Here is a 23,025-nt window from a genome sequence, read left to right on the forward strand (position 1 = left end):
CTTAGAATGACTGTTTTTTACACAGTAAAAGTGGCTCTTTAATAAGTCTCTCGCTTTTCTATCTTACGCTGTAAGATAACAATTTTTTGTTGATATTCCTTAGTATGTACTGTACTACAGGGTCTTTTATATCCCCTGTCAGTTCTTGAGGATTCCTCACTCATTAAGATATTCTCTTTGGCAGGATCTCTTGCAGCTGCAGTATGAAGGTGTTGCTGTCATGAAGTTGTTCGACAGAGCAAAAGTGAACGTCAATCTTCTGATCTTTCTTCTGAATAAGAAATTTTATGGGAAGTAACCAACCTCTGCCAGCAAGTCTGTGAAAGGGGAGATGGATAGAAACCTGCACGTACAACTTCTAATAATGTAGTGATGTATCAGTATATTCCCACCGTGTACTAATTGTATCGAATGTATCATGAAGGAGGACTAAGAACCTCTTGGGAATTGACAACCTTGATTGAGTCTGCAGGGAGTTGTTTTCTTGTTTATTTATAATCTTCAACTTTGAAGATCCCCTTTAAAGAGGTTATTTTAGAATGTATTTTTACATGGGTTTGGGAATTAAACTAATATTAGAGTATACTTAGGCCATCTGAATGCTTAATTTGCCTAACCGTGTGCTTTGTGAGGCTTGAATTCTTGTTGCCCGTGCAAAGAGAAAGCTGGCAGTATATAGAGGTCTGTTAGCCTCTTCCTGAGAGCCAAAAAGGGTTGCAGGTGGTGTTTGGACTCCAGTTATTCTCAAGCAGCGATGACCAATGGAAAACATGGTCAAGGTCCAGGTTATTAGTTTGTTTGCAAGCTTGCATTGGTAGAGGTGGCAGCGGCCAGTTGCCAAGATTTGAACTACTGTGGTCAGGGTAATCAGTAAGCATCATAAATAGTTACTGAGCTATTTGTGATTATGTACTGCATCCACACATAGCAGCTTTAGTGTCTCATTTTTCTTGATTTGCTTCTGTTTATCACACTGTAGTAATTTACAGGTGCCCCCTTCAATGGAGGGACTTGGAATGTATTTACTAGGGCTTATAGATAAAAAGATTTTTGTGGAAGGGGACGCTAGCTGAAACAATGCCTTGTGACATGTTAACTTTGAATGTTGCTCGCAAAGCATTTGAAATGTAAAATTCACTTTTTTTTTTTCCCAGTTTAGAGCGATGTTCTATATATCTGTGTCTGATGCAATAAATGTTCGTTTTCTTCCTTGGACAAGTCTGTAGGTAGAGCCTATCTCAAATAAATTAGCTTTTAAAAAGTTAATTTTTTTCTAGCTACACTCAAGTTCCTGTATCTTTTATTATTGTATGGGGGTTTTGTCTGGGCTTTTTTACAGTGGTGGTGGTGCAGGCTGTTCTGCTATATCCAATAAAAATGCAGAGACTCTTAAAAAATATAATTGACCTTTAAATTAATTTGCTTCAGCTGTTCCCCCGGTTTTTTCCTTCACTTTTTTTTTAAGGGACATATCTCCTGGAAATTTCAAGTTGGCCTGCTTGTTCAGGTTACCATTCAGAGTTTAAATGAACTTTTTGATCTACACCGAGGCAAGTTCTTCCTTTTATATCATTTTTCCTCCTGAAAGACACTCCTAGTATTTGGAATGTCTGTGTCACTGAGTATAACTTTTCTACAGTTCTCTTGGAAGGAAATATGTAAACTTGCTGGTGTTTAGACTGTATTTAAACATACTCTGGTGTTGGTGTATGTGTGGTCCGACCCGATAACAAAAACTGCTTACCGAGCCCAAGAAAGATGGAGCACATCAACCATTTAGCTTTCACCTCATGTTTCATCAGGGAGTTTATGGCCCTGCCAAGAGACAGATGGTAATTAGTGATTTTGTAACTGCTACCATGAGGATTTTTACAGAATTTGAAATGGATATCAATGGAGACGGTGAACAAGATTTATCACTGTTTCTGAAACAGGTCATGATGAAACGTAAAGGTCAATTGTATAGTCTGAGATTTATCAGCCAATGAACCCAAATAAAAACAAGACATGGATCCTGTCAAGAATTACTTAATTTTTTGAGGAAAGTCAGTTTTTAGATGACATACCTAAGCTAGTAATGGGAATATTTATTAGCTAGAATTACTAGTCTTACACACTGTTATTGGTGACAGTAAATTCTGAAAAAAGCTCAGTCAAACGTACTTGAGAAGAAAATGCAGTAGTATAATTAGAAAAAAAAACCTAGGAGATCTCCTGAGTAATACAATCTAAATAACTTCTTTCATCAGGAAATTTACATAATGGAAATAATTTTAAATTTAAATTTACCTTTCCTATTTTTTTTTTTTCTTTTCATGGAAAAGTTTAGTGCACTTAATCTGAATGTGTGAAAAAAATCAACTTTTAATGCTGTTGCAGTTACCTGTTTATTTTGCATAATTATGGTGAGTAATGCCATAGCTAGGATTCATCTCATCACATGAAAATATTAGAGGCATTTTGTTGACAAGTGTTGGGTTTCCTGCCCCTTCTTTGTTTAAAATCAAGAAAAAAAGTTAAATCTGTTACATGTACTTACCTTATAGTTTTAATGTACAGTAGCATTGCCCATATAGTCTAAATGGCTGGACCATGTTCTAGTGTTCAAGGAAGTTAGTTCAATAGCTGAACCCACTCTGTTTGCAGCTGGCATTTCCTGTGAGAATTCAATCTGTTGTGCTTACTCACATACTCCTTAAAAAGCTCTCTCTTTCACCTCCATGGAAGTTCAGTAGTTTTCTGGGATTCTTGGCAACCTGACCTCCTTTTATGACTTGGTGACCTGCCTAGTAGATGAGAGAAAGGCAGTGGATATGTCTACCCAGACTTGAGTAAAGCTTTTGGCGTGCTTTCCCACAGAATTCTCCTGGAGAGGCTGCAGCCCATATCTTGGACAGGTGCAGTCTTGGCTGCACGGCTGGACCCAGAGAGTAGTGGGGAATGATGTTAAATCCAGTTGGTGAAGGGTCAGAAATGGGATTCTCCAGGGCTCAGTTTTTGGGGTCAGTCCTATTTGATATCCTCATCGGTGGTCTGGACAAAGGAATCAAGTGCATGCTCAATAAGGTCACGGGAAGGACCAGTTTGTGTGGAAGTTTTGATTCATGGGCAGAAGGCTCTGCAAAGGCTGGATCTATGGGCCAAGACCAGCTGTGTGACGTCCAACAAGGCCAAGTGCCGGGTCCTGCACTTGTGTCACAGCACCCCTGTGGAATGCCCCAGCTTTGGGGAAGAGTGGCTGGAAAGCTGCCCAGCAGAAAAGGACCTAGAGGTGCTGGCCGACAGGAGCTGAATATCAGCCCAGGTGTGCGCAGGTGGGCAAGAAGGCCATTGGCACCTGTACCAGCCACAGGGTGGTCACTGGACCAGGGCACTGCTGTCCCTTGTGCTGGCACTGCTGGGGCACCTCCAATCCTGAGGGCAGTTTTGGGCCCATCACTTCCATAAGGACATTATGGTGCTGGAGTATGTCTAGAGAAGGGTGATAGAGCTGGGGAAGGGTGTGGAACATAAGGCCTGTGAGGAGCAGCTGAGGGTACTGGAGTGTTTAGTCCTGAGAAAAGAAGGTTCAGGAGAGACTGCCTGAAAGGAGGTTGTGGCAAGGTGGAGGTCCGTCTCTTCTCCCAGTCAGTTAGTAACAGGACAAGTGAAAATGACCTCAAGTTGCACTGCAGGAGATTCAGGTTGCATATTAGGAAGGATTTCTTCACTGAAGGAGTGGTTAAGCACTGGAACAGACTCCCTAGGAAAGTGGTGGAGTCTCCATCTCTGGAAGTGTTCAAAAAATGTGTAGATGTGGCACTTCCTGATATAGTGTAGTGTTATTTGGTGGTATTCAGTTAAAGGTTGGACTTGATGATTTTAGAGGCCTTTTCCAGCCTTAATGATTCTATGATTCTTGGCTTTTTGTGCTTCACTGCTTTCTTAGTGACCGCATGAAATGTGACCAAAGTATGCTGTTGCACCATAGATGTTATCTCCCAGGCAAAACCTATTAATTTTAAAATTAATATTAAAATGAGATTAAATTAAAATTAATAAAATTATTGTATTAATTAATTAAGGGGATTAATAAAATTAAAAGGGGTTTAATCAATGCAGATATATTACATGGCACTTTGAAAGTAAGCGTGACATGACCAAACACATAGGGAATTGCCAAGATAGTTAATGATCCAAGTTAGCCTGTTTCTGTTAGGGAATTAATTTTTTGTTTACTGTTTGCAAGTGTTAGGGTAAAAGGCAGGTACAGGAACAAACCATAGACTGGATGCAAAATTTTCATAAAGGCCATATCCAACCTGCAGAAGTCAGTTTGACTACTCTGGCTTGAGAGTCTGTGTTTTTAAAATAAAATTGTATGGCTCCTAGGATCACTTTCCAAACCTTGCAGTAATGTCTTATATTAGTGAAATATTACAAATTGTGCTACTGATACTTTTTAACAAAAAGAACTATAACAATAACATGGTCTTATGAAGGAAAAGTCTTTGAAACTAAAAGTTGAAATGTATGTGAGTTTATTTTGCATTGTTTACATGACTATTTCTGTTTTGAGATCTTCCTGCATTTAGTCTGCTAAACTATATTTAGTTATTAAATACACAAAAAAATTATGTCTGTAATTTTAGATCTATTGTTGCACAGGATTTCTGGCTATAACAGACCAGTCGCATCAAGTAAATGTTGACTTGCTGGGTTGGTGGCTTTGTGAATGTCAGTTACCTTCTGGAGGTCTCAGTGGACGACCAGAGAAAGTATCGTGTGGCTTCTTTTCTTTGTTCAAATCTCAACAGAGATTGCTTTTTCTGAAGCTGAACTACTGCAAAATGTCATGACTTCTATAAAACATTTAGTAAACTTTTCAAAGAAGTCAGGCCTTATCCTGATTCTTTCTTTTGTTACTAACACCTGTCATGCAGTCCTTACCTATGCTTCGTTTGAGTCCTCAGTATAGCAAAGTATACATACTGAAGGATGTCTTGCTGACCACTTGAACCATTATCCTGTTAAACTGGGTCTTTAATATTTTCTTACTTGGGGAATGATCTTTTCTATAGGATTTGTATAAAAATTACTGTTCTACTGGATGTAAATCCTGAGTGTCATAGTGTTCCACATCACACTAGAGATTTGTGTAACCTAGAAAAATCTCTGGCAAATAGATAATCAACCAACAGATTCCCCTGCTTCCCCCCGTTGCCCCCAAAATACAAATAGTTGATATGAACTTCTTTGTATTTCCTCTTGAAAGAAGTGCTGTGGTTTTTCAGCCTCTCTCACAGAAGGTGAAGTCTTTAAAAATCACATCCTTGTGGTCTTGTTTCTTGAAGAAGTTTGAAAAAGATATTTTCTCTTCCTGAAAACAGAAGTTCACTGAAAAGAGATGCTGTCAAGAAATTTTTTTACTCCAAAGACACTCTTAAGTGTTGTGTCTCCACAAGAGTATTATGATAGCGGACCTGATAAAGTGCAGAATTACCAGTAAAATTTGCAACGTTATGTTTAAAACCCGAGCAAATATTTAATCTGCCTCTCTGCTTGCCAATTACCTGATGTATGTTATCTGTGGTGGGTGCTAGCTTCTTTGAAGACGATTGGTAGGATACAGTGGATTGACAGAGAGAAACCGTGCTTCTTTATTTTGGCATGCCAGGATGAGGAGACTGGAGGATTTGCTGACAGACCGGGAGATACGGTGAGTGATATTTTTTCTAAATAAAATACACATGAGAATTTCAACTGGAGATTTCAACTTTTGTGTGAGTGTAACTCAACTCATGGTCCAGGTGGGTTTTGCAGAGGCTGCAGTTTACTCTGAAGGAAGAACAGGGTAGAATTGCCATTGAAGGGGTAATTGGGGAGCGCATTCCTTACAACGCACATGTATCCCCCAGTGAAGTCAGTTGCCATTCCTTACAAAATCTGGTTTGGTTCCCCATAACACTGGCAATGCAAACCATTTCTCACAAGACTGGCCGCACAAGACCATTTGGAAGATCTGTGTAAAAACACTCTGTTTCGTGGTGGGTTTTCCGGTGCGTGTATGGGTTCTTTGGGTTTATTATTTTGTTTTGTGAAATGATCTGCAAGCTGAAGTCTGGTGTACGTTAAATTGTCTTCAACTCTCTTGTTGTTTTGTCTGATCTAATTAAATTATGAGTTTTTATTAAGAATCCCTATACACTAACTTTCATTCTTTGCTAGCCCAGCCACTGAATAAGTCTTGTAGCTGACATTTGTCTAGCTGAGGGAGGAAGAAGCTTTTGAGATAACATTGTCAAGAGGCTGGTGCTATGGATTTTTGCTTGAGAGAGCAGTTACGATTTAGCTGGTCTGTTCTCTTTGGTTTCAAGTGGAAGTAATTGATATTGTCCTAGTGAAATGGCAGATAAAGTTTTTATCTTTCAAGAGTGCTGGACGGATAAAATAATAAGTATTGTGAGACTTATTCCTGTTGAACACTTGGCTTATTTGTTAATGGTCTGTAAAGGCATTAGCTGTTTTTATTGCAGCTGCCCATGTCTGCTCCCTTCTCCACAAATGCATTAAAAAATAAAGTAACTTTTTATTTTTTTGCAAGCAGTTATTTTATTCCCAGTTGAGGAAGAAATCTATTGACTCCAATCTGTCATTTGGAAAGTGTTTTTGTGTTCTTAAAATAGGAAGAGTTCTGTATTTCTAAGGAGCTTATAGGAAGACCTTTTCCCTTTTCAGAATTCTTGAAGAAAAGCCCAGAACTTGAAGTCTAAATGCTTTTCTAGCTTTGAGTAATGAAATACTTGTATCTTCTTGGAAGAGCAGCTCTGAAGAGCCTTTTCTCTATATCTAAGGAGAGCACCTTTGGGACAGCTTTTCTATGTTACATTAGCAGTCATTTAATACTATTTTTAGCTGTCTTTGATTGCCGAAGTGTAGAAAATTCAATATAAAATATTGAAATATAAAGATAAAATAAAGATAAAATACTCCTGAGGAAATGTTGACTTCCAGGTTTTTGCTTTATTCCTGCAGAAACTCAGTCCTAACAGACCTTGTTGTTTTGGGGTATTTTGTGTTTGGGTTGTTCTTTCATTTGTTTGTTTTGTAGGGGGAGAGGGGGGTGGTGGTTGTGTGGTTTTAGTAGAGGTTTGGGGGGGTTTTGTTTTTATTTATAGTTCTGGGAGGTTTTCTGGCATAATAGGTTGCTGCTTCTCTCTCAAGGTTTTACAGCACATTTCTGTATTTGGAAATCAATAAAGAGCATTATGATGTTTCTGAAGAACAAATGGTGAATTTATGGAAGTGGTACCTGTAGATGATCCAGCTTACTTTTAAAATCTTAATTATCTTTGCTTCTACCACCCTGTGATATATTGCATGCTAATAGATAAATGTGAGTGTTTTCTAACTCAGAGTTGAAAATTGTCTTAGCAGCAGATAATTGACAAGCATGCCTGAGTAAATCATAGTATTGTAAATGCCTGCTATGGAAATTTCTTGCCTGTGAACACATGTTAACACAAATGAAAGCCTTAAACCAGCCTTAAAATGGTATATTCCGTCTCCCAAGTTTCATATTCTCCCTCACACCTCCACCACCATCCTGAAAAGTGTAGTCTCTTCCTGCTTCTGGCAACTCTGAAATCCCACATCACTGTTGCACCACAACTACAGACGTTGAATCCAACTTTCTCTTACCAAAACGTTGACCCTTAAATTATCAGAAACCTGACAGATCTCAAATCTGACAGGCTACACTCTGTCTGGAGTAGCCTTGCCAGCATCTCCTGATTCCAAATTCCAGGTCAAGAAAGGCCTCTTTCATCATCCCAAAACATGTACCCAAACTCCATTTACTGCATCTCATGCAGAATTTTCAAGGACAAAAATCAAACCCACAGTATAGCCTCCAGCTTTTGGGCAAACCTTCCTTCAGAATAACCACAGTGATCTGGGTCCCTTGCAGTGGTAACTTCAGAAATAGCTCAGCATTTGAATGGAAGTTAGAGGAATGGCACAGCAGGCCATGTGGAGTAGGTGAATGCTTATGGGCGTTTGCTTATGCTCATGGACATCTTGTTTCTTTGGTTTTTTGGGTGCCACCGGAGATGCTGTGCAACAGGTGAGTGGAGTATAGTCCACTACTGAGGACAGTATTTTTGTGGAAGAGGTCCATGTTGGCTGGCATGACCTCCAGCCCTTTGTTTTTGCAAATCATGAAGAGGCACCTACTGCTGATGGCAGCAGCATCCCAGTTAAATAGATGTTGTTCTTCTTGAGGATGGATTCTGACTCGCAGCCCTCTGAAAGCAAAGTTGAAGGGTCAATGGTCTGAGAGAGTAAGGTGGAAAGACTGCAGAGTGGGACGAGTGAGGTGCTTAAATCAGTGCAGTGTCATCAGAGGGGTATTCAGCATCAGTGATATTTTGGTGCTGAGAGCAGCTGTGGGATTCATTCCACATGAGGCGAGCATGTGCTGGGCACGGCAGTTCCAGTGTGTGTCCGACCTCGTCCGGCGACATCTTTCCAGGTGCAGAATTGTTTTTTCTGCGTATGGTAGTCTCGCATATTACGGTCACGTCGTGTTACGTGTAACCTGTGAGTGCTCGGGGTGGAGCTGGACAAGCTCAGAGCATTCCCGCTACTGCGGCCCCGCTGGGCCCTGCCCCACCGCGCCGCACGCCACTGCGGGCCGGCTCAGCAGTGCCGGCCGTGCCCCCTACGCGGCCCTGCCCCTTCTCGGCACGGCCCGCTGCGGCGGCCTCAGGCGCGGGCCGGGGCGGGCCGGCTCCGCGGGCGGGGCAGGGCTGTGTAGGGGGCGGGCGCGCCGTCTGCCGCCTTCCCGCGGCGAAAGTGGCCCTTGGGCCCGCGAGTGTTTCCGGGGCACCGTCATCACTGCCACGCTTAACGTCAGCGTCGTGATCGCCATCATCATGACAACGCTCCGCGCCTTCACCTGCGACGACCTCTTCCGATTCAACAACATGTGAGCGCCGGCTGTCCCCTTTTCCTGCCCCCGAGCCCCTGCGCGCTTCCCCACGCCGCGGGGTTGTCGCGGCGCCCCGCCGGCCGGCCGGCCGGGCCCGGGCCCGGGCCCGGGCCCATGCTGAGCGCCGCACTCTCTTCCCCCACAGCAATCTGGACCCGCTGACCGAGACCGTATCCTTCCCACCGGGGCAGGGGCGCGGCGTCGGGCGCGGGCGGCGCAGCCGTGGCGGCCGCAGTTGCTCCTTAACTGATCGCCCAGTACGGGATTCCCTTCTACTTGCAGTACCTCGCCCACTGGCCCGAGTATTTTATCGTCGCCGAGGCGCCCGGCGGGGAGCTGATGGGTTACAGTGAGTGCCGGGTGTTCCGGCGGTAACGTCTCCCTTCGTTGCCTATTTCGGGGATTATAACGCGGGAGCTTTTCTTCGCGTTTACCAAATGTCCAGCATGGAAGAGGAACCTTGCGTTGCGTCTTCCCGTTTCTTAAATGTTTTAGGGTATTATGTAGGACTCATGGCCGTAGCTTCCAGTTTGATGTTCCTAGCGCAACGAGGAGCCTTGGCTCTGGTAACATCCACGCGTATTTAGTGATTGGGTATTTCTGTAATCTGAAATTAAGTCCCCACACACAGTCAGTAAAAGTGGTGGGCTTGCATTTTGCGTTGCCCTGTAAGGGAAAGCTCTGGGCCTGGATGTCATTTGCTAATTTGCTGTGGAATATTTGTGTTTTTCAGAAATCATGCCAAAGAGAACTGCCAGGAGAAAGTATGTGTGCTGTATAGAACATTTCTCTGTACCCACCACACTTGTTGCTTATTAGCAGTGACTATGATATCTATAAAAGCGCAGGGTGGAAGTGTGAATGTTCATTAATAAACTAACACTGGATTGGCCCAGTGTAGAAAGGAGAGAAACTAAAAAAAAGCCCCCCCAAAACACCATCCCCACTTCCATTCTTTTTTTTTTTTCCTTAAACACATTGTGTTTGCAGGACCTTAGCTTTCTATTGCCAGACTGGCAAAGCTGCCCAAGCTCTATTCCCCCATAATCTCCAAAAGTCTCAAATAGTTACTGGGATGGTAGTTTTGGGTTTCTAGCCCTCTATTCCTCCTTTATTTCAGTCAGAATGTAAATTTTGGTTCAGTGAGACTTGTGAGAATTACTTAAAATTTGCATTTAGAAGTCATCTCAAGCAAAGAATTTGCAAACTTGTTTGGTGTTTCCTCTTGTGAAGTTGTCTGGCTGCAGGCAGTGCATTACTCCAAAGGTGCTGCTGCACTGATGCTCTGTATGTTCACAGTCATGGGCAAAGCCGAAGGCTCTGTGGCTAGGGAAGAATGGCATGGACACGTTACTGCTCTCTCTGTTGCACCAGAATTTCGACGGCTGGGTTTGGCTGCTAAACTGATGGAGCTACTGGAAGAAATTTCAGAAAAGTGAGTAGTATGTCTATCTTAAATTTATCTTTTAAAGTAACATTTAAAAGTAGTATTTCTACAGAAACCTGTCCCTGTTTTACGTGGCAGTATTTTGCTTTACATGGTGTTCTGATTTTCTGAAATTCCTCATAGTTGGAGAGAAAGAGTTATGAAAGTTGCTTAGCAGTTTAAAATCTCAGGGTTTCTCTGAAAGCCAGAGTGAGGAGGGCACAGCCTGAATTCCAGTAGAGATACTGTATAAAAGAACATTTCTTGACAGGAAAAGAGCTTTGTGAAACATCAGCACTGTTTCCTGTAGGGCCTCCAACATACTTGTTCAGTAACTGTGGGCTTTGTGCAATGCCCTCAGGCACAATCCTGAACAAATTTTGTACTGCAAAGAGTATCTTAGTTTACTTGCCATCCTGTGCTTGGTTACTCATACCTGAGAAAATTTAATTTAGTGTCACATGAACCCACTGGGAAATGTCCTTAACTGAATTCTGGTAGGGCAACCCCACTATGGTTGATAAGACTAGAAAGTAGTATTATGTTTTGAAAAATTTGCCTTGTGAAATTAAGGGTCTGTCATCTCCTGTTAGGCAACTGAATTTTGTGACTGATTCCACTCCTCCTAATCCAAGCCATCTAAAATGTGGATACTTTTTAAATTGTATTTAGGCCTATGGGGCATTTAACTTCTCTTGTTCTTTGTGATGAAATTTCTGAACCCACCGACTGGTATAGAATGGCCATGTGACAAAAACAAAATTAAATCCTTGTCTGTAATTGATTTTTCCCTTGGTAAAGGAGCGTATCTGTTATTACATTGGGAAAGATGTTTAATTAGTATACTACATTGGATTTGCTTTGGTTTCATTACAATTTATGGGTTGTTACTTAGAAATACATTTACCTGCCATTCCTTAATGTGGTTTTGTTTGTTTGTTTGTTTTCCTCCCCTGCTAAAGAAAGGGTGGATTTTTTGTCGATCTCTTTGTGAGAGTATCAAATCAGGTTGCTGTAAATATGTATAAGCAACTAGGCTACAGTGTGTACCGAACAGTCTTAGAGTACTACTCAGCTAGCAGTGGGGAGCCAGATGAAGATGCTTATGGTAAGTTCTTGTTTGGTCTCACATTGAATGGAACTATTCTCATGTTGAGGGTTCCTGGGCTTGTTTGTAAGACTATTAGTATTTTTTTATATGAAACATAAAAAACTTGAAACAATTTGAAACAATTATATGAAACAATTTCAGATAGTTGCTTATTAATGGGATTTTTGTATCTTTTGTATTTTTGTAACTTTTCCTACTTAAGATTACATCAGTTACAAAACTTAGTCTTGCCATTTACACATTTTGTGGCATCTCTGGCAAAATCAACTGCAGAACAAGAATAAATGAGAAGGAATGTCAGTGCTTTCTTCCTTTCATCCCATAACAGGGACTTGAAACTTTGTTTTTCTGAGATGTCTACCTATAAATTAACAATTGTCAGCATTCAGCAACGGCAAAGAATTAGGTAACATTTTCAATTTAAAAGGGAAGGAACATGGAAATTCAAGTATGTTAATGTTAATTATGTTAACAAAAGTGAACTACCGGGTGCTTCCTTTTTCTAGGTCCTTTTTAAAATTATCCTCCCAAAGGGTTACATGGCCAGGCTGTGTATCGTTTCTGTTTTTGCACTGTTTATTTGATATGTAGGAGCACTGTGAAATGCAAAGGCTCAAATAGACACCTACCATTGCTGCATGTGACTTAAGTCATATATTTGTCTCTTTAGCTTGTCATTTCCTTTCCATTTGGCTGAGTTTCATGCAGTGTTTTATATCAGTTGCTATCATTGCCATTGAGCAACATTAAGGACAGCAATATGTCCTGAGGAGAGCAACCAAGATGGTGAGAGGTCTCAAGAGCAAGATTTAGGAGAAGCAGCTGATGTCCATGAGTTTGTGCCACTTGGAGAAAAGAAAGCTGATGTGTGTCCTTGTCACAGTCTATAACTTCCAAGGACAGCAGAGAGGGGTGTTGATCTCCTCCCTCCAGTGACAGGACCTGAGAAGATGGAGCAAAGCTGTGTCAGGGAATGTTCAGACTGGACGTTAGAAGGCTCTTCACCGAGAGCATGGTTGGTAATTGCAATGGTCTCTCCAGGGAAAGGGTCATGACACCAAGCCCATCAGAGTTCAAGGAATATCTGCACAATGCTCCTAATCATACGGTATAATTTTAGGTAGTACTGTGTGGAGCAGGGAGTTGCATCCTTATGGGTCTCTTCCAACTTGAGGTAGTCTTATGATTCCAGGAAATTTTCTTGATTAAAAATTATTTTAATAGAGAATTCACCTGATATGGCTTTGTACAATGACTGCATTACTATTATAACATTTCTTCCTGTTGCTATAGATATGAGAAAAGCTCTTTCCAGAGATACAGAGAAGAAATCAGTTATACCTCTGCCTCATCCTGTGAGACCAGAAGACATCGAGTAACTTTAAGCTGTGGTTCTCATGCAATTTACTAAGGGTCAGGTTCCATCTCCTATAACCCCCAACAACTTATGGATAAGAAGTTTTAGGCCAAATGTTTTTCCCATAAAATACTAAAAAGCAATGTTGAGAAGCTGACTGCTTATATTGGTAATGGCTGTATGCTGCCACACTTACTCTATTATTTTTCCTTTCACATGTTGGAGATTTGGAGACTATTAAAATGGCATTACCTCCTCTATGGTCTTTTCCTGTTTTTTTTTTTTTTGCTGCAGCTGGAATTTATTTCTGTTTCAGGAAGCATCTCATTGTATAGTCTGTGATTTAACAGTTCCCATGCCGGCTTAATTGTGGTGGAAGAAGGCAAATGAAGCCAGGACACTCAACTAGGATGCCCCAAAACCCTGCCAATCACAGGTTGCCAAAAAAAAAAAAACCAAACCCCCCCCCAAAAAAAAAAAAAAAAACCAAAACAAACAAACAAACAAAAAAAAAACAAACAAAAAAAAAAACCCACAAAAAAAAACCAAACCAAAAAAACCCACCACAAAAAAAAAAAAAAAAAAAAAAACCAGGTTACAAAAATACTAGAAGCTCAGGTACAAAAATACCAAATACCCAGCCTACACAAATACCAAAAACTCCCCCTACAAAAAACTGGGTTCCAAAATACAACCCTAGTTGTATTTTTGTTCAAAACCCTGGTTTTGAACCCTAGTTTCAAAATAATAGAAAACCAAATGCCAAAATACCAAAGAAAAACAGGTTTCAAAATCACAGATTTAAAATACCAGGCTGAAGAATGAATGTGAACAGCACAGCAGATGGAAAGACAGAGCAGGGACTCTGTGAGCCTGTGGGCTCTGAGCAGGGCTGAAAACACGGTTAATGGTGAACATAGAAGCTTTACTTCAACACCTCGGTCAGGTCAGCATCGCTGTGGCCACAGCGCAGCAGCGTGGGCAGGACAGAGAAGCCTCTGGCCCCAAGGCTACCAGCAGTAACTGCCGTGATCCACTGTAGCCCTGGATCCTGCTGCTGCTCAGGCTTTTTTGTCCTTCCAAAACTGCAGGAACTCCTGCAACTGATTCTGGAATTGTACCAGGATCTGGTGGGGGAATGCCATGGGCAGTGATGTGCCCAAGGATGTCACTGCTGGTCTCTGGCTGTACTCAGGGGTCAAGCTGATATGTTCCACTAGTTTCAGAGGCTGCTCAGGGGCCGAGGTGACGACTGGCTCCGGTGCTGGACCAGCTCTTTCTGCTGGGCTCAGGCCCATCTGGAGCAGGATCCAGTTGTAGAAGTGCTGAGTGGAGGTGTAGATCCCAGGGTGCCTGGCTGTCACAGCCTTTTCCCCAGCTGTTCAATCCAACGAGCCAGTAGTAGTCAGCTTCATTGTCCCTGCAGATGAGGGGACTCCCGCTGTCCCCCTGTGCCAGGAGAGATGGCTCAGGGACTGTGGGGGGCTGCTGTCAGCCCCGGGCTGGCTCCTCTCTCCCAGTCCCTGCCAGGTCCGCATTCCCAGCACAGGTTGGGGGCTCTCCCATCTCTGCACATGGGTCCCAGATGTGTGGAGGACAAATGTTCCAGGGTCACATCTGCACTTTGGGCCTGCTGAGGGCACTGGATGGGCTTTGTGGGCAGGAACAGGCTTTGGGGACAAGGGGACATAGGACAGGGACCCGCAGGTGGGGAGGGGAGAGGCGGACTGGGGACAGACTGGGCTGTGTGTGGGGGACGAGGGGGTCCCTGCGGTGCCAGGGGCTGAGAGACTCATCACACACTTCTACCTGGCAGGTGACAATACTGCCGCGTGGGTACCCAGCACACAGGTTGCAGGGGTGGATGGCCCCTGCATACCACCGGCTGCTGTTGCAGAGCTCCATGTCCATGAGGTGGACCTTGGCCTCGGGCGACCCTGGATACTCTTGAAATGTTAATTCCCTCAACCCAGCAGGTTTGAATTACCCCTGGATGCTCTTGGAATATTAATCCATCAACCCAGCAGGTTTAATCCTGGATGTTCTTGAGCATTCTTATCTTAATTCTTTTCTCAATCCAGCAGAATTTTTAGGGGCCCCTCCCACACATTTTACCTTTTATTTTTCCCCAATAGATTATGCCAAGAAAACCCTCTTTTTACCTTTTTTTTTTTTTTTTCCAATTAATTACCTTTTATTCCCCAACCCCCCAAGGGGTCCCACTCTTTCCCTGAGACCCAGTTCCGGTTTCCCCGGGGGGGGGGGATTCTCTCACTCTTTTTATCACTCGCTTTGTCTCTTTACTGGCCGCTTTTCTCGCGAAAAAGACGGAAACGCAGCATGGGAGACTGCCGCTCTCGCTTAGCAGGTCTCGGGTAACCAGCCCGCCTCTCATTCGCACACATTCATCCCCCCCTTTATCCGCCCCGTCCCAACAAATGCTTACCTATCCTTTGTCCTTGGGTCTTTGTTCTTCGTGTACACTTTAGTCTTAGGGGCTAATTACCACGGTTACAAAACTCACCACCCCACTTTCCTTACATGAGTTTGCCAAAGGTGTTTGGCACTCCCGGGTCACTCAGAGTTCTCGTTGGTCTTTGAGTTATGGGGTGCTTCCTCTTAACCCTTACCTCCTCACCTCGGCCCCCTACTGCTGTGTCCCCCTCTCCACTCCTAGTCCCCTCTATTTTCCAGCCCGCCCATGCTCCATCCCTCACTCCACCCTTCACCCCTCCCCACCAGCTCCCTGCTCCATCCATTACTCCACCCACTGCCCATCTATTACTCCCCTGCAGCAGCTGGTGGGAGCTGAACGCTTGGAGGACAGTGCAGCTCTCGCAGCAAGACAACACCCAAATAAGACAGGCAGGGAAAACGTCTGTGGGCTGCAGGGTGTCACAAGGGGCGGCAGGCTGAGGGGAGGGGGCTGGAGGGTAACAAAGAGGACGGGGGCTGCTGAGAAGCAGAACGGGGCTTTAGGAGCAACTGAGGGGCTCCAGGGTGTCACAGAGATCCTGAGAGGCTACTCTAGGGACCTTGAGGGTGACAAGAAGAGGCTGAGGGGGACTGGGTGCCTTGAGGGGCAAAATGGGGGCTGCTTGAGGGTGACAGGTGAACCAGCCTTCACATCACCCCTAACCTCACCCTAAAAACAACCCCTAACCAGGTGGAGAGTGCACGGTGGAGTTTAGGGGGCCAAGGGACAATGTTGGAGGGCTTGGGGTGACACACAGACATTGCGGACTGAGGGGCAAAGCGGGGGGCTTGACAGGTGGAGAGCCCACACTGAGAGTTAGGGGTACAAAGGACAGGATACAGGGTACCAGGTAGGGTTAGGCTACAGGTGCACCAGCCCTCACCCCAACTGTCAAACAGGACTCCTAGGACACCACTTTTCCCCAGCTGCAGCACAAGGCAGCAACCCTAATGCTGCGACAGCCCCAGAACTCTCCCAGCAGCTGCAGACAGTGACCCTACTAAAAAGGTAGCAATGATGTTTGTGGGCTAGAGAGTGACAGGTAGGGGTTGGGGGGCTGAGTAGTTTTCTAGGTTTTTTTTTCAGGGCTTTAAAAGGAGTTTTTTGCAGGAGTTTTTTAGGAATTCTCTGGGAATGTTTTGGATACTTTTGGGGCTTTTTGAGGGCTTTCAAAATATATTGTTAGGGTATTTTTAAGGGCTTTCTTAGTACTTAATGGAATTTTTAGGGGATTTTTGGGTGTTCTTGGGGCTTTTTTAGGACTATTGAGGGTATGTGGAGGACTTTTTTAGGGCTAGGGTATTTTTAGGTGTTTTGAGGGAATTTTTAGGTTTTTTTAGGGTCTTATCAGAACATTTTAAGGATTTTGGGGTATTTTTAGAGCTCTTTTAGGACTATTTAAGGTATATTTGGGGATTTTTTAAAGGTTCTTTGGGGGTTTTTAGGGGTGTTTTAGGTTTTTTTTTTAAGTAGAATATTTTTGGTGTATTTTAAGGGTATTCTGAGGCTATTTTTAGATTTTTGTCGGGGTTTTGGGACATTTTGAAGAATAGGAGTTCTTTAGGGAATTTTTAGGGTTTTTTAGGGTCTTTTCATGGCACGACACATGGAGGCTGAGGGGCAGCTTGAGGGGCACTGTGGGTGCTTGAGGGTGACAGAGGCTGGGAGCTGAGGGAGGCACAGGGAGAGGGGACAGTGGGGGACAGAGAGATGCTGACGGGGGCAGGGGCAGCTGGAGCATGACACAGAGAAGCTGGGGGCTGAGGGGCAAAGGAGAGGGATTAAGGGTGACGCACAGGAGCTGAGGGGCAGCTGAGAGGGGGCTTGAGGGGAAAAGGGGGGGCTCGAGGGTGACACACGGAGCCTGAGGGCTGGGGGGCAGAGGGAGGGGTGGAGGGGTAAAGGACGAGGGCTTGAGGGCTGGACAGCGCAGTGAAGATCAGGGCTACAGGGTACAGCTTAGGAGGCAAGTTAGGGTAGAGGTGCACCACCCCTCACCCCAGCCCTAACCTCAGCCTAAGCAGCCCCCCTAACAACAGCCTTTTTCCCCAACAGCAGCACAAGACAGCAACCCTTACAGCAGAACAATGACAGAACCCTCAGAGGGCAACAAGATCCACTGCAAAAAGGTAGGGATGACATCTGTGGGCTAGAGAGCAAGAGGTAGAGTTCAGAGCATGTTTTTTGAGGCTTTTTCCAGGACTTTTAAAGATATTTAGGGGATTTTTGAAGGCTTTCTAGGACTTTTCTGGGATTTTTTAGGGTATTGTTGGGGCTTTTTCAAAGCTATTTTAGGATTCTTTAGCATATTTTGAAGATTGTGGTCAGGGTCAGAGGAAACACCTTCTGAAAAGGCAAAGTTTTAGGACTGCAGTGGAATGCTTTAGAAAGAGGCCAGTGGTGGCACAGTGGGTTGGGTCCCATGCTGCAGGTCTGAAGGTTGTAAGTTTTAGACCCAGCTAAGTTATTGTGGTTAGGGTTAGATGCTCTCAGCTTTGGTCTGGGAGAAATTCTGCACAGAAAAACTCACCCCCCGAGTTTCCTGATGCCAGCTTGCAGGAGGTGCTTGGCACTGCCAGGACAGCCTGAGTTCTCAGTGGGGGCATTTCCAGGAGAAATCCTGCGCTGTTCTGAACTGCAGGAGGCAGAAGGTCACTCGGGCCATAGGCCCCTGGACATGAATGACAGCTCTTTTCCCTGTAAAACCAAACTCACCCCTGCTGTGTGTCGATGTCTGTTTGCAGTGGGCGTGTGGCACTCCAAGGGCAGCAAGAGTTCTTGGTGTTGGCAGCTTCGGTCTGTGAGAAATTGCTGTCTGCAATTTTGGAGGCGGAATCCCAGTTTTGTCCACGGGTACACAGAGATGAAAGACTGTTAATTTCCTTGGAAAGGAAAGTCTGGCACCCCATTGTTTAAGGGGCAGTTGAAGGGCTGTGTAGGCTAGGGAACTCCCCACAGGATCTTTCTTTGCCTCACCCCCCACTCCAAGGTGTAGCAGCCTCCCGTGTGACCAGCTGCTTTCAGAGGGTTACCTGGGCACACCTGCACAGAGAGATGCTAGTCCAGAGGGGCTAACAAGGGTATCCCAAATGTCCCTCCAGGAACTACGGTTGGAACATCCAGCAGGGACTGGGGAGCAGCCGGATCCACCTGAGCACGGAGCATCACTTTGAGAAAATGCTGAGGGAAGAGCCCTCTTGCCAAGGGGCAGCACCTGAGCAGGCCAGGCAACATGTGGGGTTCCAGGGGAGAGCTTTCAACTTTCCCCTTTCATTGTGTCAGTCCCTCCCTAGAGCCCCCCAACCTTCCACAGCACTCCCAGAAAAGAGAGAGGGTTATTAGGAGAAAAGGGGTTTAAATGGAGGGAAAAGCCTTCCTTTTTGTTGTCCTAAGGCTTAAATTGAGGGGAAAGCCCAGCTGTCCCTCCTTCTTAAGGGTTTGGATTGAGGGAAAAATCCCTCTTTTTTCATCACTGGAGAGATTTAAAGTGAGGAAAACCCCTCTTTTCCCAATATTTTTAGGGTATTAAATTAAGCTATTTATTTGCCATTGTATCAGTTTCACTGGAGGCAACTGCCCCATTTCCTCATTTTAAGGGGTTCACTTGAACGATGCTCTCCCCTTTTCAGCATTTTAAGGGTTTAAAACTACATTTCAGGGTACTTCTATCTGTACCCTAGGACTAAATATCTCGGAGAAGGGCAAGCCAGGTCTGCACTTAACCCTAACACTGGCCAGGAGCGTATTATTTTTCTTACTTTTATTTATAATGTAGATAGTCCTAATTAGAGGTCCCAAGGAGACTTAGACTATTCATATCATTAGTATTCTTCTCCACCCTACTTAGTCACATGTGGAATGCTACTTAGTAGTCACTAAGGAATAATTATATACGGTAACAGCAAATTACCCGATTTATCTAGCTATGCTGCCTAAACACAAAGTTTTATTTCTTACCAGTTTTCTGCCCTTTTGCTCCAAGTAGTTGTAGCAAAAAAGAAAGCGCTGTGATTTCCCTGAAGAGTTTTCTCCTATATCAAGCCCTTTACTCCCCTTGAATTCAAATCTAAGGAGGCAAACAGCTGCTACTGCTCTGAGGGCTTTTATACCTGGTGGGATTTGCCCCCTCCCTTTTCCCGGGTGTTATGGGAACGAGAGGCGGGCCCAATCAGGGGTATATTAACCCCAGCCTCTGCCAAGGGGCTTCATTCCCTCTCTGGAATCTGCTGGGATAAGAGCTCTCCTCTCATTTTAGTGAAGAGCCTCTTTCAGTTTATCTCAGCTTGTTTTTAGCAGGTACTTTTGGGCATCTAAAGCAACAGACTTTGAAGATACTATGAAGAAAACAACATTGAACAGAGGGAGTATTTAAGTTCATGATTTTGGGTTATGCATTCAGGGGTGGTAAGGTGCTTTTGTAATTTCTGCTTTTGTTCTTGTTGTTGTGGGGGGTTTTTTGTTTGTTTGTTTTTTTTTTTTTTTTTGTTTTGGTTTTTTTTTCTTTTTTTTTTTTTTGGTTTTTTTTTTGGTTTTGTTTTTTTTTTTTTGTTTTTTGTTTTTTTGTTTTTTTTTAGGAGGAGCACAATTCCTGTAATTCCCGGTTGCATCAGGTACAGCACTTTTTCAGCAGATTCATCATGTCACAGAAGGGATCTGCCCTTTGTCAAAGATGATGTTTGAGATTGAGGCTTCAGATGAGTTGAGGATTGTGGCTAGGAGAGGGAGGGTCAGCAGGGTACCTGGTTAGCAGTTATTGTCAGGGGGTTTTGAAGGCAGCAGGGTGAGAAATAGCGTCTATTTGAGGGCCCCCCAAGGCTTTTCATGAGCGTAGCAGAGGCATTCACCGTGTTGTACAGCATGCAAGCTCATCCACTGCACTCGCAGAAATGCCATGTAACTTTGCCTCTCTCTAACCCAGGTGCCACTCATAATAACAGCTATAGCCTTGGACTCAGGATGAAGCTGGAGACTTGAGGACCCAGGCACGCTCAGGAGAGGATAAGTCGCCGACTTGCTGGGATTTGGCCCACATAATGCTAAACTCATACATTGATTTTCCTGTTCTTTATTGTAGCTGACTAAGAGGCTAACAGGCGATCACAGGGCCTTCCGAGGCAGACTCATTTTAGGTCCAACGTGGATTCACATCACCGGTCGTGCAAAAGATAAGTCGGGGGCCACGGCCTGGATACGGGGTGATAGGAAACTAGTGGGTTGGAAATTCCTGGGACAGATTTAAAAATTAGCAGAGGGTAAAGGGATGTCCTCTAAGGGGCTTTTAGGACAGCTCAAGGGAGAGGCCCTACTTTTGATTGCAGCTGTAGGGTGTGCAGTGCAGAACAGTTCCGGTCTGTGTTGTGTTGTGCCATGTACTGTGTTTCCTAGCGTGTCGTTGGGGTGCCTCGGATCAGGTATCTGCCCTTTCCCCTCGAGGGCCTTACCGCAAGCATCAGCCAGCATCTCTAGGTTCTCGAACTCTCGTGCTTCTCGGCACGATGCCGATACAGTTTGTTCTTTTCCCGGCGGGCTCTGCCACGTCTCCGAGTCGCAATTCAGAAGCATCGAGTCAGATGACTTTTGAGGCCTTGCTCCCAGCAGTATCACCATCCATCCATCCTTTCCAGCCGTGAGTTGTAACATCCTGGCGCTTATAAGATTAGGGATACAGAGAGCATTCTAAATGTAGCATTGTCTCACGGTCATCTCGATCGTGACCAACAGTTCTTCTAACAGGTCACTGTGTTAGTCTTTTCTTTTGCTCCCTAGAGCCTCCGCCATCCATCGTTGCCATAGCATCAGGCAACTCTTTTGGCATCCTCTCGGTCCTTGCCATTATTCTTCTTGCCAGGAAGATTTCTATCATCCTTCTGTCACAATCTTATTAGCATAATGCGTTGTTTGTCTTTAGCGTCCCCTCGTTTGTCACGTCCTGTCCTGTGTCACGGGTGTAAGCACCTATTTGTCCCGAAGCTGTTCTGCCCTGCTGCATTGCCTGCTGTAATAGGACAAGTCCCGGGGACTTGAAATTTGTAACGCGGGGTGTAGTTGGACTCTAGATGGTATTCCTAGATTAATGTAAGGTGTCCGGAGCTGTTAAGTTATCCTGCAGCCATTTGACTTTTGTCCTCGCTTTCTTTCAGATGCGGGCGGATTAAATCCATGGCAGAGCGCCCCATCCCTGGAGAGGGGGTTCCCCGGGTGGGTCAGTCACCATTTCTCTCTGCAGTGGAAGTGTAAATGGCGACCGTGTGTTAGAGCACTGTTTTCTGTCTTTATATTTAGGCATTAAATCCGGATGTCAGCAATTAAGGTGAGCAGGTTGCAGAAGCAGTTGTTCTCGCTCAGGTCTCAATTTCTGGTGCAACTCTAAGCCTCCATTCTCATTTGTGTGTTTTAGGCAATCTACTCGGAGTATGCCAAACCCCCATCACCATCTGGCTGATGGACCAGGTTTCTTGTGCTTGTGAGCCGTCTGGAAATATTTCAGGACTCTGTGATGAAGCCTTGAAATCTTGTATTTCAAGGTGACATCCAGGTAGCCTTTGGCGATGGCTGAGGATTTGCGGTGAGTTAGGGAGATCGGGAGGAGGAGCCAGGGTCCACTTAGGTTTCAGCAATGGCACATCACTTTGTCTCTTCTTCACCTAGGCATACCCTGTGATGACTGCGTCAGCCTCTGAGCACGGCCGAAGCGTGCGGCCCGAGCACCCGGGTGTTCTTAGGAGAACGGTGAGTAGCGGAATTGCTGGGTTTTGTCTATCGTGCAGCTAAGATCACGCAGTGCTGTTTGGTTTTCTTGATTGTAGCTGAGCAAGGGACCACAGCCTGGAGATTGCAGGAAGTTCCCAGGAGGCGAGGCAGCCTTCCTTTGCACCCAATGTGGATTCTCATCCCCGGACGTCCTAGAGATAAGTCAAGGGCTACGAACAATAGAGGCGATGAAAGTGAGGCGCTGGGAGGGCTTTTTGAGTCAGCTTTGGTGGTGGGGATGTCCAAGAAGTGTCCCCTTAGGCCACCTAAAGGGAAAGTGTTTCTTTTGATCACAGTGCTGAGGTGCTCAGGGCAGAGCAATCCTGGTGTGTGTTGTGTCACGTGTCTCTTGTGCATTCTGTGTGTTTGGGTATATCATGTCATATGGCTTTTACCTTAGCCCTTGGAGGGGCCTATCAGAAACCTGGCCTCATGGCATCTGTGATCTCTGCGTTCCTTGGACAGGCACCAATGCAATAGGACTCTTGATTCTGTAGGTCAGACAGGCATCTGAATTGCATCTCTCAAATGTCTTTTAAAGTCTTGTTCTGAACGGTGTTGACAGCTGCGCACCGCAATGATCCATTAGAGCAGATTAGGACTTGTGAGAATGCAAAGCTAGCTAGAGCCTTCTTTACATGAGATCCTTGGGCATTCATCTTTGTGATTCTCTGAAGAAATCATTCCGTTAGCATCTTGTTCCTCCAGGGTTCTCTGACCCAAACCGGCTTGCCGTCAATCTCACCTAGGTCATCTCATTCTGCAATCTCTCGGTCCTCGCAGGCATTCTTCTCTCCGAGAGCTCTCTCTCCCTGTTGTGTCCCCTCATTTGTCATGTCCTGTCCTGTGTCACGGGTGTCTGCACGTCTTTGTTCTGGACCTGCTCTACCCTGCTGCATAGCCTGTAATAGGACAAGTTCGGGGGACTTGAAAT

General features: G+C 44.7%; 3 protein-coding genes across 5 annotated transcripts in view; 2 read left to right on the forward strand and 1 right to left on the reverse strand.

Moving 5' to 3' along the window:
- The window catches only part of IQGAP1 (IQ motif containing GTPase activating protein 1), a 53,903-nt gene extending 52,501 nt beyond the window's left edge, over window positions 1-1,402 (forward strand). Inside the window, exon 38 of the mRNA XM_053988061.1 lies at window positions 185-1,402. Coding sequence (XP_053844036.1) covers window positions 185-298 — 114 coding nt within the window. The 3' untranslated portion in view covers window positions 299-1,402. The remainder of the gene's footprint in view (window positions 1-184) is intronic.
- A 7,355-nt stretch (window positions 1,403-8,757) lies between these two features.
- On the forward strand, window positions 8,758-13,123 carry NAA20 (N-alpha-acetyltransferase 20, NatB catalytic subunit). Of its 3 annotated transcripts, XM_053988747.1 has the most exons (6): window positions 8,766-8,968; window positions 9,117-9,141; window positions 9,230-9,320; window positions 10,271-10,406; window positions 11,360-11,505; window positions 12,802-13,123. In XM_053988747.1, the coding sequence occupies exons 1-6, from the start codon at window positions 8,916-8,918 to the stop codon at window positions 12,885-12,887; spliced, it is 537 nt and encodes a 178-aa protein (XP_053844722.1). In that variant the 5' UTR covers window positions 8,766-8,915; the 3' UTR covers window positions 12,888-13,123. The 3 variants fall into 3 exon arrangements, with proteins under 3 accessions (XP_053844724.1, XP_053844722.1, XP_053844723.1); XM_053988749.1 differs by lacking the exon at window positions 11,360-11,505 and having other exon boundaries at window positions 8,758-8,968; XM_053988748.1 differs by lacking the exons at window positions 8,766-8,968; window positions 9,117-9,141; window positions 9,230-9,320 and adding an exon at window positions 9,357-9,735.
- Window positions 13,124-13,819: 696 nt separating this feature from the next.
- On the reverse strand, window positions 13,820-20,903 carry LOC128813145 (acrosin-like). The gene is given in 5 exon segments (XM_053987926.1): window positions 13,820-14,223; window positions 14,225-14,314; window positions 14,675-14,811; window positions 17,872-17,976; window positions 20,783-20,903. Coding segments are annotated over 5 exon segments (750 nt in total). The 3' UTR covers window positions 13,820-13,926.
- Window positions 20,904-23,025: the final 2,122 nt, after the last annotated feature.

This window comes from Vidua macroura, chromosome 12, assembly GCF_024509145.1.
Source record: "Vidua macroura isolate BioBank_ID:100142 chromosome 12, ASM2450914v1, whole genome shotgun sequence".
Lineage (NCBI taxonomy): Eukaryota > Metazoa > Chordata > Aves > Passeriformes > Viduidae > Vidua > Vidua macroura.

Bases quoted from the DNA above. Each gene is read 5' to 3' on its own strand.
- NAA20 (XM_053988747.1), top strand. From the start codon at position 8,916: ATGACAACGCTCCGCGCCTTCACCTGCGACGACCTCTTCCGATTCAAC. The intron at 9,321-10,270 runs GTGAGTGCCGGG...GTATGTTCACAG, and splicing joins CGGGGAGCTGATGGGTTACA to TCATGGGCAAAGCCGAAGGC. The intron at 11,506-12,801 runs GTAAGTTCTTGT...CTGTTGCTATAG, and splicing joins GCCAGATGAAGATGCTTATG to ATATGAGAAAAGCTCTTTCC.